At 42.4% G+C, this 13,569-nt stretch overlaps 1 protein-coding gene across 2 annotated transcripts in view; it reads right to left on the bottom strand.

Annotated features, from left to right (window-relative positions):
- Positions 1-10,777, bottom strand: part of SFMBT2 (Scm like with four mbt domains 2) — a 94,876-nt gene extending 84,099 nt beyond the window's left edge. The window contains exons 1-3 of one of the 2 annotated variants that reach the window (XM_060776457.2): positions 10,566-10,777; positions 2,869-3,019; positions 1,048-1,145 (exon numbers count right to left, since the gene is read on the bottom strand). In XM_060776457.2, the coding sequence (XP_060632440.2) occupies positions 1,048-1,145; positions 2,869-2,974 (204 nt within the window). In that variant the 5' untranslated portion in view covers positions 2,975-3,019; positions 10,566-10,777. The remainder of the gene's footprint in view (positions 1-1,047; positions 1,146-2,868; positions 3,020-10,565) is intronic. The other variant, XM_060776458.2, reaches the window with a different exon arrangement.
- Between the last annotated feature and the right edge of the window lie 2,792 nt (positions 10,778-13,569).

Below are 13,569 nucleotides of genomic sequence, written 5' to 3'. Positions count from 1 at the left end.
CGTGTGCTTTTCAACTTAAGAAAAGACAAGCATCTCAAGCTCTGAGGATTACCTAGGAAGGAATCCCACTGGAGCATTGTAGCACACCAAAATACTTGGGAGTTACCCTGGGCCGTGCTCTGAATTACAAGAAGCACTGCTTGACTATCAAACAAAACGTTTCTATTAGAAACACTATCATATGAAAGCTGACTGGCACAACCTGAGCATCACAACCAGACAAAGTCAAGACATCTCCCCTTGTGCTTTGCTACTCTGCTACTGAATACACATGCCCAGTGTGGAACACATCTCATCACATTAAAACAGTGGATGTGGCTCTTAATGAGACCTGCTGCATTATCACAGGATGTCTACATCCTACACCGCTGGAGAAATTACACTGTTTAGCTGGTATTGCACCACCTCAGATCTGGTGGGAAGTAGCAACCAATAGTGAAAGGACCAAGGTAGTAACATTTCTGGCCCATCCTGTTAGGATATCAGCCAGCACATCAATACCTTAAATCAAGAAATAGCTTTCTAAGATCTATAGAGATTCCCGCGGGAACATCTCAACAAGTGAGAATCCAAAAGTGGCAGGCTAAAACCCAGAACCTCAATCCATGGCTGAGACCAGATGAGAAACTCCTTCCTGGGTACAGAGAAGACTGGGAAACTTCGACAGCACTGAACAGGCTGCACTCTGAGAACACGAAATGCAGAGCCAACCTTAAGAAATGGGGCCACAAAGTGGAGTCCACGACATGCGAGTGTGGAGAAGAACAAACCACAGACCACCTATGACAGTGCAGTCTGAGCCCTGCCACATGCACAATGGGGGACCTTCTTATAGCAACGCCAGAGGCACTCCAAGTGGCCAGCTACTGTGTGTTTTTTTTTTAAAAAATAAAATACAATTGTTTGGTTTGTCCCTGATATGATAAATAAATAACCTTGGAGTAAGTCTTACTTGAATACAAGAGAAATTACTTTTGCACAGACAGACTGACCCCAAACGTTTTCAGTTTGGCCAGGAGGACTAGAAACCCTAGGCAAACCACTTACGTGCTTAAATGAAGAATGAGGGGCAGCAATAGATTCCGATTCTTCCAAGTATTCATCCCAGTTGAAATCAACATCCTCAGAATTGGAGCTTTCATCTTCTTCAAAAAATAGAAAAACCAACAGCATAGGTTTAAAGTCTAGCCTGGAGTGAGACGTATCAAAACCAGCAATGCTCATCTAAAAACCAGTTTGGATTTCTGTGCTAAGCTGCATTTAAACAGCTTCCCTGAATGCATTTAGTGGTGTGGTTTCACCAACTTCTTAACTCCAAAAATGAGACATTTGTATACACACCGTGTCTTCGGGCACACAGGTGGTTCTGCAAAGAATGAGGTGTTTAGGTTATCTCTTAAAGAAAGCCCTTTTTGATACCAGAAAGGGGGGGGGGAGCCAGCCAACCATTTTTGCTGTTTACCTTTTGATCCCCAAAGTCTCTTGAGGCTGCCTCAACTCTTGCTGTGCATTGAATGGGTAGCACCGAGCCTTTAAAGTGCATATTTGTCACAGCAACTTCAAGGAGACCATTGGCTGCAAAAGCATCTGTCATCCTGGCTACCAGCTGATTAAAAGGACTTGCCATCATCCAAACCCAATTAAGGGACTTTATCAGATAGTTTTATGAACAGCCATGAAATTATTGCTGCAGACTGGATTCTTTAAGGGCAAAATGCCGGTGGTGGGGGGATTATTTTGCAACCATGCAGATGGCACAAGATACCAGGAACCGGATTAGAACTGGGTCTACCCAGAAAACAACAGATGTGTAGCAGTGTAGGACAGTGGACAGTATAAGACCAGGACTCTCAGAAACCAGGGTCCAAATTCCTTTGGAAACCCAACTTTGGATAAGTTATCTCTCTCTGCCTTCATGGAAAAAAATGGCAAACCACATCTGAACAAACATTGAAAAGAAAACCCTGTGATAGGTTTCATGTTAAGATCACCATCACGAGGAGAAAAAAATAGGATGCCCTATCCTGCATTTCCTTGGGAAGGAGCAAGTCCCAATGATGGGCTGAGAATCCATTCTGAGGGAGTGTCTACACCCATGTTTCTCAACCTAGAGGTGGGGTCCCCTGCGGGGAGGGGGTTGCGAGAGGGGTGTCAGAGGGGTTGCCAAAGACCATCAGGAAACACAGTATTTTCTGTTGGGTCATGGGGGATATGTGTGAGAAGTTTGGCCCAATTCTATCATTTGCGGGGTTCAGAATGCTCTTTGATTGTAGGTGAACTATAAATCCCAGCAACTACAACTCCCAAATGTCAAGGACTATTTCCCCCAAACTCCACCAGTGTTCACATTTGGGCATATTGAGTATTCATGCTAAGTTTGGTCCAGATCCATCATTGTTTGACTCCATAGTGCTCTCTGGATGTAGGTGAACTACAACTCCAAAACTCAAGATCAATGCCCATCGGAGCCCCCGGTGGTGCAGTGGGTTAAATCCCTGTGCCGGCAGGACTGAAGACCGACGGGTCGCAGGTTTGAATCCGGGGAGAGGCGGATGAGCTCCCTCTATCAGCTCTAGCTCCTCATGCGGGGACATGAGAGAAGCCTCCCACAAGGATGAAAAAAACATCAAATCATCCAGGCATCCCTGAGCAACGTCCTTGCAGACGGCCAATTCTCTCACAACAGGAGCGACTTGCAGTTTCTCAGGTTGCTCCTGACACAACAAAAAAAATGCCCATCCAGCCCTTCCAGTATTTTCTGTTGCTCATGGGAGTTCTGTGTGTCAAGTTTGTTGAATTACATTGTTACATTTAACCAGGATACCATACACTTACTTGTAATATTAGTGTATACAGAACTGAACTCACCTGAATCAAACTGCTCTGTGCTCCCATTGGTTGGACTTGGATTCTTCTCTGCAGAGTGAAGTTGAGTCTCTTGCAGGCTGAAGATCACAGAGCCCCTTGTCTCCATCGCTCAGGTAAAGGGTCTCTTAATTCATCTTGGAGAGTCTGCTTCCTGGAAGAGGAAGGCACACAGATTGAAAAGCCTCTCATTAATGGAAAGGTATAATAGGCATAGTGCATGATTATAGCCCTTTGAGAACACTGCAACTCATGGAATGATAACATTATAGTGTTGGAAAAGATCCCAGTGGCCATCCTGCCCAACTTTCTGGCACTCACAATCCAAACACTCCCGACAGATGGCCATCCCCACAACATTCCCAGACAGCAGTATATTCCAGTATGGAAGGTCTCTGGAGGTTTTCAAACAGAACATGGATGGGCATCTAATGGGAGTGTTTGGATTATGTATTGCTGTGTGGCAGAAAAAATGGATGACCCTTAGTGTCTCTTCTGACCATGAGATTATATATATAATCAGCTGCAAGGCCTAAATATTCTAAAGCAGCGATTCTCAACTTTCCTAATGCCATGACCGTTTAATACACTTCCTCATGTTGGGGTGACCCCCAACCATACAATTATTTTTGTTGCTACTTCATAACTGTATTTTTGCTACTGTTTTGAATTGTCATGTAAATATCTGATATGCAGCATGCATTTTCATTCACTAGACCAAATTTGGCACAAATACCCCATACGCCCAGATTTGAATACTGGTGGGTTTTGAGGGGATTGATTTTGTCATTTGGGAGTTGTAGTTGCTGGGATTTATAGTTCACCTACAATCAAAGAACATTCTGGGCTTCACCAATGATGAAATTGAACCAAACTTGGCACACAGCACTCCCATGTGCAACAGAAAATACTTGAAGAGTTTGGTGAGCACTGAGCTTGAGTTTTGGAGTTGTAGTTTACCTACATCCACAGAACACTGTGGATTCAAACTATGATGGATCTGGACCAAACTTGGCACAAATACTAAATATGCCCAAATGTGAACGCTGGTGGAGTTTGGAGGAAAATAGCCCTTGACATTTGGGAGTTGTAGTTGCTGGGATTTATAGTTCACCTACAATCAAAGAGCATTCTGAATCCCACCAATGATAGAATTGGGCCAAACTTCCCACACAGAATCCACATGACCAACAGAAAATACTGTGTTTTCTGATGACCTTTGGCGACCCCTCTGACACCCCCTCACAACCCCCAGGTTGAGAAACACTGTTCTAAAGACATCAGATCTTATCTCAGTTTGGAAGCTAAGCAGTTTGGAAGCAATTGTGATTCATACTTGGATGGAATACCACCAAGAAAATGCCAGGTGCTCTAGATTTCATGGGAAGGAACTGGCAAACTCACCTCAGTCTGAGGCTTCCTTGCCAAAGGAATCCCTATGAAATCCATTGGGTTGCCATAAGTCAAAAGGCAACGGAAAGGCACATATGTACACATTATGAGGTGTGAAACAGTTTCGACTCTCTATGAACAAAATCATGTCAAATTCTTCATTTCTACGGTGAACAAGACCTTTAAGGGAGCTGTCCAAATGGTGGGGCTTGTCTTAAGTTGGTTCAGCACCTTGGAAAGCTCCTTTAACCGGAAGTTAAAGCCCCACTACATTAATTCTGCTGTGTAAATGCACCCCTAATCCCAGACTCAGAAATGTGCATTCTGCCTTTCTCCCATCCCAGGAGATTCATTTATGGGAGTGCATGCATTCAATTAATGGAATTAAATGTGTATATTATAATTAGTTGATTTCAGATTTCTCGAAGCAACTGACAGCTCTCCTCCAAGATGTGCAATTGCTTTTCAGAAAACAAGACCCCACCATGCCATATTTTACACACAGCTGAAGTGATGCTGTTTGGAAAAGGCTGCAAACAGAGGGAGTGAACAGTAAAAAAATGAATAACTAAAAGAGGATAGAAGAAGGGCTGCTGGGACATGTAGTCCAATGAGGTCACAGAAGCTGGAGGAGGCTAGGGCTTCTAGTTTGAAAGGAATGTGGTTGAAGGATTCTTGAAAAGGAACCTAAATGCTGGAGGAGCCTGGGACTTCTAGTTTAATAGGAGGATTCTGGGACATGTAGTCCAAAATTAACTGAGATCCTGGAGGAGCCTGGGACTTCTAGTTCAAAGGATAATAAGTTTTAGTCGCCTGAGGGCTGAGAAGAGCAGTATACAAGTGAAACATGAACCAGGGTGCTGAAGGATTCTGGGACATGTAGTCCAAAAGGAACTGAGATCCCAGACGAGCCTGGGACTTGTAGTTCCAAGAGAAAACAGTTGCCAAAGGATTACAGGAAGTCTGGTCCAAAAGGATTTGAATTTTGGAAGAATCTGAGATTTCTAGTCCAACATGAAGGATTCTGGGACATGTAGTCCAAAAGGAACCGAGATCCTGGAGGAGCCTGGGACTTGTAGTTCCAAGGGAAAACAGTTGCTGAAGGATTACAGGAAGTCTGGCCCAAAAGGAACTTGGATTTTTGAAGAATCTGGATTTCTAGTCCAACATGAAGGATTCTGGGATATGTAGTCCAAAAGGAACTGAGATCCTGGAGGAGCCTGGGACTTGAAGTTGCAAGGGAAAACAGTTGCTGAAGGGTTACATGAAATCTGGCCCATAACGAACTTGGATCTTGGAAGAATCTGGGATTTCTAGTTCTACGTGAAGGGTTCTGGGACATGTAGTCCAAAAGGAATTGAGATCCTGGAGGAGCCTGGGACTTGTAGTTCCAAGGGGAAACAGTTGCTGAAGGGTTACAGGAAGCCTGGCCCGTACGAACTTGGATTTTGGAAGAATCTGGGATTTCTAGTTCTACATGAAGGATTCTGGGACATGTAGTCCAAAAGGAACTGAGATCCTGGAGGAGCCTGGTACTTGAAGTTCCAAGGGAAAACAGTTGCTGAAGGGTTACAGGAAGCCTGGTCCAAAGGACTTGAATTTTGGAAAAATCTGGGATTTCTAGTCCAACATGAAGGATTCTGGGACATGTAGTCCAAAAGGAACCTCATTACCGGAGGAGGCTGGAGCTTCTGATTTAAAAGAAATTGGTTGAAGGATACTGGGCAGGAAGGGAGCGTCTACACTGTAGAATTAATGCACTTTGGCACCACTGCTCCTGCTCAAAGCTATAGAATCCTGGAAGTGGTTTTTTGGTGGGTCAGAGAAATAAGGATCTTGTAGAACGACAACTCCCATGATTCCACAGCATTGAGCCCACAGGTGGTTAAAGTGGCGTCACACTGCATTATTTCTTGAGTGGAGATCCACCCTCTGTCTCCAAAGCCTCAAAGGCGCGTGCCACTGTGAAAATACGCATTTTTTTCTGTCTCCCTCGGCAGGCTTCACAAAATTCGGATTAAAGCCTTCGCAAACAAACCCGACGAAAGGGAGGCAAAGTCCGCTAAGCAAAGACCTCCCCCTTCAGTGCGTACTTTGCTCTCTCTGTCGAGAGAGAGAGAAAGAAAGAGAATGTGAACCAGCTTGCTTTCACACCCAGGGGCGAATCTACACTGAAGAGTGGATGTAGTTTGCCCGACTTTAAATGCCATGGCTCAATGCTAAAGCAATGACAAGGGTCTAGGGGAGAGGGTGATTAGTGCATGCTGTCTTTCTATCTGTCTATCTATCTAACTAACTATTTGTCTATCTCTCTCTCTCTCTCTCTCTCTATCTATCTATCATCTATCTATCTTATATTTCTACCTACCTACTTACCTACCTACCTATCTATCTATCTATCTATCATCTATCTTATCTTTCTATCTATCTTTCTATCTTTCTTTCTATCTATCTATCTACCTATCTTTCTATTTTTCTTTTTCTATCTATCTATCTATCTATCTTTCTATCTCTCTCTCTTTCTATCTATCTATCTTTCTATTGATCTATCTATCTATCTATCTTTCTATATATCTTTCTTTCTATTTTTCTATCTTTCTTTCTATCTATCGATCTTTCTAAGTATCTTTCTAATTCTTCTATCTATCTTTCTATCTATCTACCTACCTACCTACCTATCTACCTATCTATCTTTCTATCTGTCATCTATCTATCTTATCTTTCTATCTATCTATCTATCTATCTATCTATCTATCTATCTATCTATTTATATGTCTTTCTATCCATCTATCCATCTATCCATCTATCTATCTATCTATCTACCTACCTATCTATCGTATCTATCTATCTATCTATCTATCTATCTACCTATCTTTCTATCTCTCTCTCTTTCTCTTTCTATCTTTCTATTGATCTATCTATCTATCTATCTTTCTATTGATCTATCTAGTATCTATATATCTATCTATCTTTCTATCTTTCTATCTTTCTATATATCTTTCTTTCTATTTTTCTTTCTATCTTTCTATCTATCTATTGATCTTTCTAAGTATCTTTCTAATTCTTCTATCTATCTATCTATCTATCTTTCTCTCTCTCTTTCTTCCTTCTACCTCTTGATTGCACTCTGTATGCTGCCTTTCTCCCAAATTGGAACCTAAGGCAGCTTCCAAAACGAGGCTTTGGGGGAAATCTTCCAAGTCATGTAATGTTGTTCCTGTGTGCCTTTTAGTCCTTGGAGGAAGGTGAACCCAAAAGTGGGTGTATCATGGGTAATATTTGTTCAGAGGAGGTTTGCCATTGCCTTCTTCTGAGGCTGAGAGAGTGTGACATGCCCAAGGGAGTTTTCCATGGCTGGGGGGGGGGGAGATTTGTAGCTGGCACCAAGCTGGCACCACACTGTCTCTCAAATGATGTAACAAAGTTAATATAATAGAATATGGTTAATGTAATATAATATAATATAAGTGGTATCTTCCAACTGTATGATATGATATGATATAATATAAAGTAAGTGGTCTCTTCCAACTGTATGATTCTGTGATTCTTTAATATTTATATAATATATTAGCGAGAATAGTAGAGATCTTTAAAGATTTCAGCAGGGATCCCATCAGGTCCGCTGACTTTGTTATTTTTTTAGTTATGATATAATGTAATGTAATGTAATATAAGTGGTGTCTTCCAACTGTGTGATAAGATATGATATAATGTAATGTAATATAATGTAATGTAAATAGTCTCTTCCAACGGTATGATAAGATATGACATGATGTAATGTAATGTAGTATAAGTGGTATCTTCCAACTGTATGCTAAGATATGATATCATGTATTGTAATATAAGTAGTATCTTCCATCTGTATTTATTTATTTATCATGTCAGGAGTGAACCAAACAGTTGTATTGTATTTTTAAAAAATCACACAAAGTTTGCAAACTTGGCGTTCTATTAAATGCCCTTTGACCAGTAGATATGATATGATGTGATGTGATGTAATGTAAGTGATCTCTTCCATCTGTATATTATGATAGGATATAAGATGATATAATGTTATATAAGTGGTCTCTTCCTACTGTATGATATGATATGATATGATATAATGTAATGTAATGTAATATATTGTAATGTAATATAAGTGGTCTCTTCCTACTGTATGATATGATATAATGTAATGCAATGTAATATAAGTGGTCTCTTCCAACTATATGATACCATATGAGATGATTCTGTGATTCTTTAAAATTTATATAATATAGCGGGAATAGTAGAGATCTTTAAAGATTTCAGCAGGGATCCCATCAGGTCCGCTGACTTTGTTAATTTTTTTAGTTATGATATGTAATGTAATGTAATGTAATATAAGTGGTGTCTTCCAACTGTGTGATAATATATGATATAATGTAATGTAAGTGGTCTCTTCCAACTATATGATATGAGATGAGATGATATAATATAATGCAATGCAATGCAATGTAATGTAATGTAAGTGGTCTCTTCCAACTGTATGATATGGTATAATGTAATGTAATGCATATAGTTGGAAGTGGTCTCTTCCAACTATATACAATATGAGATGATATAATGTAATGTAATGTAAGTGGTCTCTTCCAACTGTATGCTTTGATATGATATAATGCAATGTAATGTAATGGGAGTGGTCTCTTCCAACTGTATGATATAATATAATATAATGTAATGTAATAGAAATGGTCTCTTTCATCTGCATGATATGATATATAATTTAATTTAATGTAATATAATATAAGTGGTCTCTTCCATCTCTAGGATATATAATATAATATAATATAATAGTGGTCTTTTCCAGCTGCATGATATAATGTAATGTAATGTAATATAAGTGGTCTCTTCCATCTATATGCTATGCTATGCTATAATGTAATGTAATATAATATAAGTGGTCTCTTCCAACTGTATGATATAATATAATGTAATATAAGTGGTCTCCTTCATCTGCATGATATGATATGATATAATTTAACCTAATGTAATATAATATCAGTGGTCTCTTCCATCTGTATGATATATAATACGTAATATAATATAATGTAAGTGGTCTCTTCCAACTGTATGATTCTATAATATTTATATAATATAGCGGGCAGGCCCATAGCCAGGATTTTGATTGGGAGGAGGGGGGGCTGAGTTTGTTTCGGGGGGGGGGGCTGAGTCTGAGTGAAAGAGGCTCTACCCTAGCAAACCTTTTGTATCGTTACCCCAATACCCCCATGCATATGGGATATATTGAGTATGGTGATCAGATCATGATATGAACAAACATAACAGTTTAAATAATGCACCAGTAAGGCCTTCTTGCGAACCACCATCAGAATTTCGGGGGGGGGGGGGGGCTTCAGGGGCTTCAGCCCCCCCCCCCCGAAATTCTGATGGTGGTCCTACTACATGCCTGATAGCGGGAATACTAGATATCTTGAAAGATTTCAGCGGGGATCCCATCAGGTCTGCTGACTTTGTTATTTTTTAGTTGGGTGGCTTTGCTGTCTTCCTCCAAACTACTATATAATATAGAGGGAATACCTTCCTATTTATCCTCCTTATTTCAGATATCTGTACCCCGCCCTTCTCAATCCCGGGGGGAGGGAGGAAGACTCAAAATCCTTCCCCCAAAAGAGATATGATTCCAGTAAAGTCGCACCAAAGCTCAGAGCCGACGCTGAAATGGAAAGGCGTTCTGTTTTTGCAAAAGCAACAGGATGGTCGCCTATTCACCTGGCTCTTCCCCAGCTCCTTGCCACGCTGGAGAAGAGGCGCGGAAGAACTCGGATGCCGGGCAAGGCGTTCACACGTTCATTGCATTGCAAAGAGTCGATGCTATGCAGAAATAGATCTCAGCTGCAGGTAACGGTCCAGGAAACGAGGCTAGATGCATAGGACCGAAGGGAGAGAGCGCTAGAGGTGAATCTACACTAGGTATGGGCAAAGTTCGGCCCTCCAGGTGTTTTGGACTCCAACTCCCACCATCCCTAACAGCCTCAGGCCCCTTCCTTTTACCCCTCAGCCGCTTAAGCGGCTGAGGGGTAAAAGGAAGGGGCCTGAGGCTGTTAGGGATGGTGGGAGTTGGAGTCCAAAACACCTGGAGGGCCGAACTTTGCCCATGCCCAATCTACCCCGTGGAAAGACCACAATTTGATCCCACTTGCATCCAAGCCATGTTTTTCCTCCCTACGCAAGGAGAGAGGAAAAAAACCCAAACCCCAAGCAGGTCCATCCTTGGGGGCGATCCGGAACAAACCCGCTCCGAAGCCGGATCCGCACCGAAGCCTTACCTGCCCGAAGTTGCTTCCCCGCTCGCTTGTCCCCGCTCCTCTCCCTCCCCATCCGCGGGAAACCCCAAGGAGCCCCTCCGGCGTCACTCGGGATCCGATCCAGAGTGGCTCCCGATCCGTTCTCCCTCCTCTTCCTCCGCGACTAAGGCTCCCCTCTCCTTCCAATATGGCATCCGCGCACTGCGCATGCTTCGCAGTCGGGTTGACTTGTTTTTTGGCCACTGGGCTCTCTCTCTCTCTGTGTGTGTGTGTGTGTGTAAAGGCGCGCTCAACTCCTTTTCCTAGGATTCCCCTCCCCGCAAAACTCTCTCCAGCCTTGGCAATGCAGGAAAAACAACAACTTCCGAGGACCTCACAACCTCTGAGGATACCTGCCCTAGATGGAGGCGAAACGTCAGGAGAGAATGCTTCTAGAACATGGCCATATAGCCCGAAAAACCCACAACAATCCAAAACAACTTCTTCCAACCCAGGTCGGGATATCTGAGAGGCTGGATCCACACTTGTGGCATATCATGCAGTTTGAAAGTGTATTATATAGCCAGTGTGGACTCATATACCGCTCATTAATGCTGTTGAATCATAGAATCAAAGAGTTGGAAGAGACCTCATGGGCCATCCAGTCCAACCCCATTCTGCCAAGAAGCAGCAATATTGCATTCAAATCACCCCCGACAGATGGCCATCCAGCCCCTGTTTAAAAGCTTCCAAAGAAGGAGCCTCCACCACACTCCAGAGCAGAGAGTTCCACTGCTGAACGGCTCTCACAGTCAGGAAGTTCTTCCTCATGTTCAGATGGAATCTCCTCTCTTGTAGTTTGAAGCCATTGTTCCGCTTCCTAGTCTCCAGGGAAGCAGAAAACAAGCTTGCTCCCTCCTCCCTGTGGCTTCCTCCCACATATTTATACATGGCTATCATATCTCCTCTCATCCTTCTCTTCTTCAGGCTAAACATGCCCAGCTCCTTAAGCCGCTCCTCATAGGGCTTGTTCTCCAGACCCTTTATCATTTTAGTCTCTCTCCTCTGGACGCATTTCAGCTTGTCAATATCTCTCTTGAATTAAAACAATCAAGTTAAAGTTAAAACAATCAAAACAACCAGTACATAACACATCATATAAAAACTATTCTCGTGCTCAGCGTTTCGTCTTTCAGAGTTCCATAGTTCTAATCCATTAATCATTTCCTAATCATTGTCATTGTCAAAGTTCTTTCTTTATCTGCCTGATTGTCCGAATTCCTGGTCCCAAATCCATGTTTTCAGTTTTTTCCCTAAAGGAAAGGAGCGATGTTGCAGATCTAATTTCCCCGGGGAGTGAATTCCACAGGCGGGGGGCCACCACCGAGAAGGCCCTGCTCCTCGTCCCCACCAATCTCACTTGTGATAGAGGCAGGGTCGAGAGTAGGGCCTCCCCAGAAGATCTTAGACTCCAGAGTGGGATGTAGAGGGAGATACGTTCGGACAGATACACTGGGCCGGAACCGGATAGGGTTTTGTAGGTCAAAACCAGCACTTTGAATTGTGCTCGGAACTGGATTGGCAGCCAGTGGAGCTGACACAACAGGGGAGTGGTATACTCCCTGTATGACGCCCCGGTAAGCAGTCTGGCTGCCTCCTGCTGGACTAGTTGGAGTTTCCGAACAGTCTTCAAAGGCAACCCCACGTAGAGTGCGTTGCAGTAATCTAATCGGGATGTAACAAGAGAGTATGTTGTTATCATATAGCCAGTGTGGACTCATATACCACTGATTAATGGTGTTGAGCTGATCATATGGTTAGTGAAGACTCATATAAGGCAGTTCATGAAGTTATTATTATTATTTCATATAAAAAGCATTGCATAAATTAGTATCTATATAAATAAAAATGTAATGTGCTGGGTTGTTGTAGTTTTTTTCGGACTATATGGCCATGATCTAGAGGCATTCTCTCCTGACGTTTCACCTGCATCTATGGCAGGCATCCTCAGGTGAAACGTCAGGAGAGAATGCCTCTAGACCATGGCCATATAGCCCGAAAAAACCTACAACAACCCAGTGATTCCGGGCCATGAAAGCCTTTGACAATATAATGTAATGTGCATTTGTGGTATTAACATAACTCAAAAACCACTGGATGAATTGACACCAAATTCAGACACAAGACACCTAATAATGTAATGAATGACCATCACTAAAAAAAATTGATTTTTTCATTTGGGAGTTGTAGTTGCTGGGATTTATAGTTCACCTAGAATCAAAGAGCATTCTGAACTCCGCCAATGAAGGAATTGAGTCACACAGAACTCCCATGACCAACAGAAAACACTGGAAGGGTTTGGTGGGCATTGACCTTGAGTTTGGGAGTTGCGGTTCACCTACATCCAGAGAGCACTGCGGACTCAAACAAAGATGGATTTGGACCAAACTTGGCATGAATATTCCATATGTGCAAATATGAACACAGATGGAATTTGGGGGGGAAAGGCCTTGACATTTGGGAGTTGTAATTACTGGGATTTATAGTTCACCTACAATCAAACCTCACCAACAATAGAATTGGGCCAAACTTCCCACACAGAACCCCCATGACCAACAGAAAATACTATGTTTTCTGGTGGTCTTTCGTGACCCTTCTGACACCCCTCACAACACCCTCCCTGGGGGCCTGACGCCCATGTTATAAAATGCTGCCTTAAGACCATCCACTCAAACTCCCTTCACCAGATCAAGAAAACATAATCAAAGACCTCCTGACAGAGCCATCCAGCCATAGATATAGATAGATATATATGGTTCACACACACACACACACGTATATGATAGATTTGAAAGGGGCCCCTAAAGAAGGACAACTCTATGTTCCATGTTCCAGAGTAGGTAAACCAGACAATGTCTACATCAACACTGACAAAGAAACGACAAGAAATAGTGTTTACCCACAAGCGTAAAGAGAAACCAACACTTTCTCATTACTTTATTTTCTAGATCACCAGACTGAGCCACAGCAACACGTGGCAGGGCAC

This window comes from Anolis sagrei, chromosome 5 (assembly GCF_037176765.1).
Source record: "Anolis sagrei isolate rAnoSag1 chromosome 5, rAnoSag1.mat, whole genome shotgun sequence".
Classification (NCBI taxonomy): domain Eukaryota; kingdom Metazoa; phylum Chordata; class Lepidosauria; order Squamata; family Dactyloidae; genus Anolis; species Anolis sagrei.
This window is presented reverse-complemented; position numbering and strand designations above follow the sequence as displayed.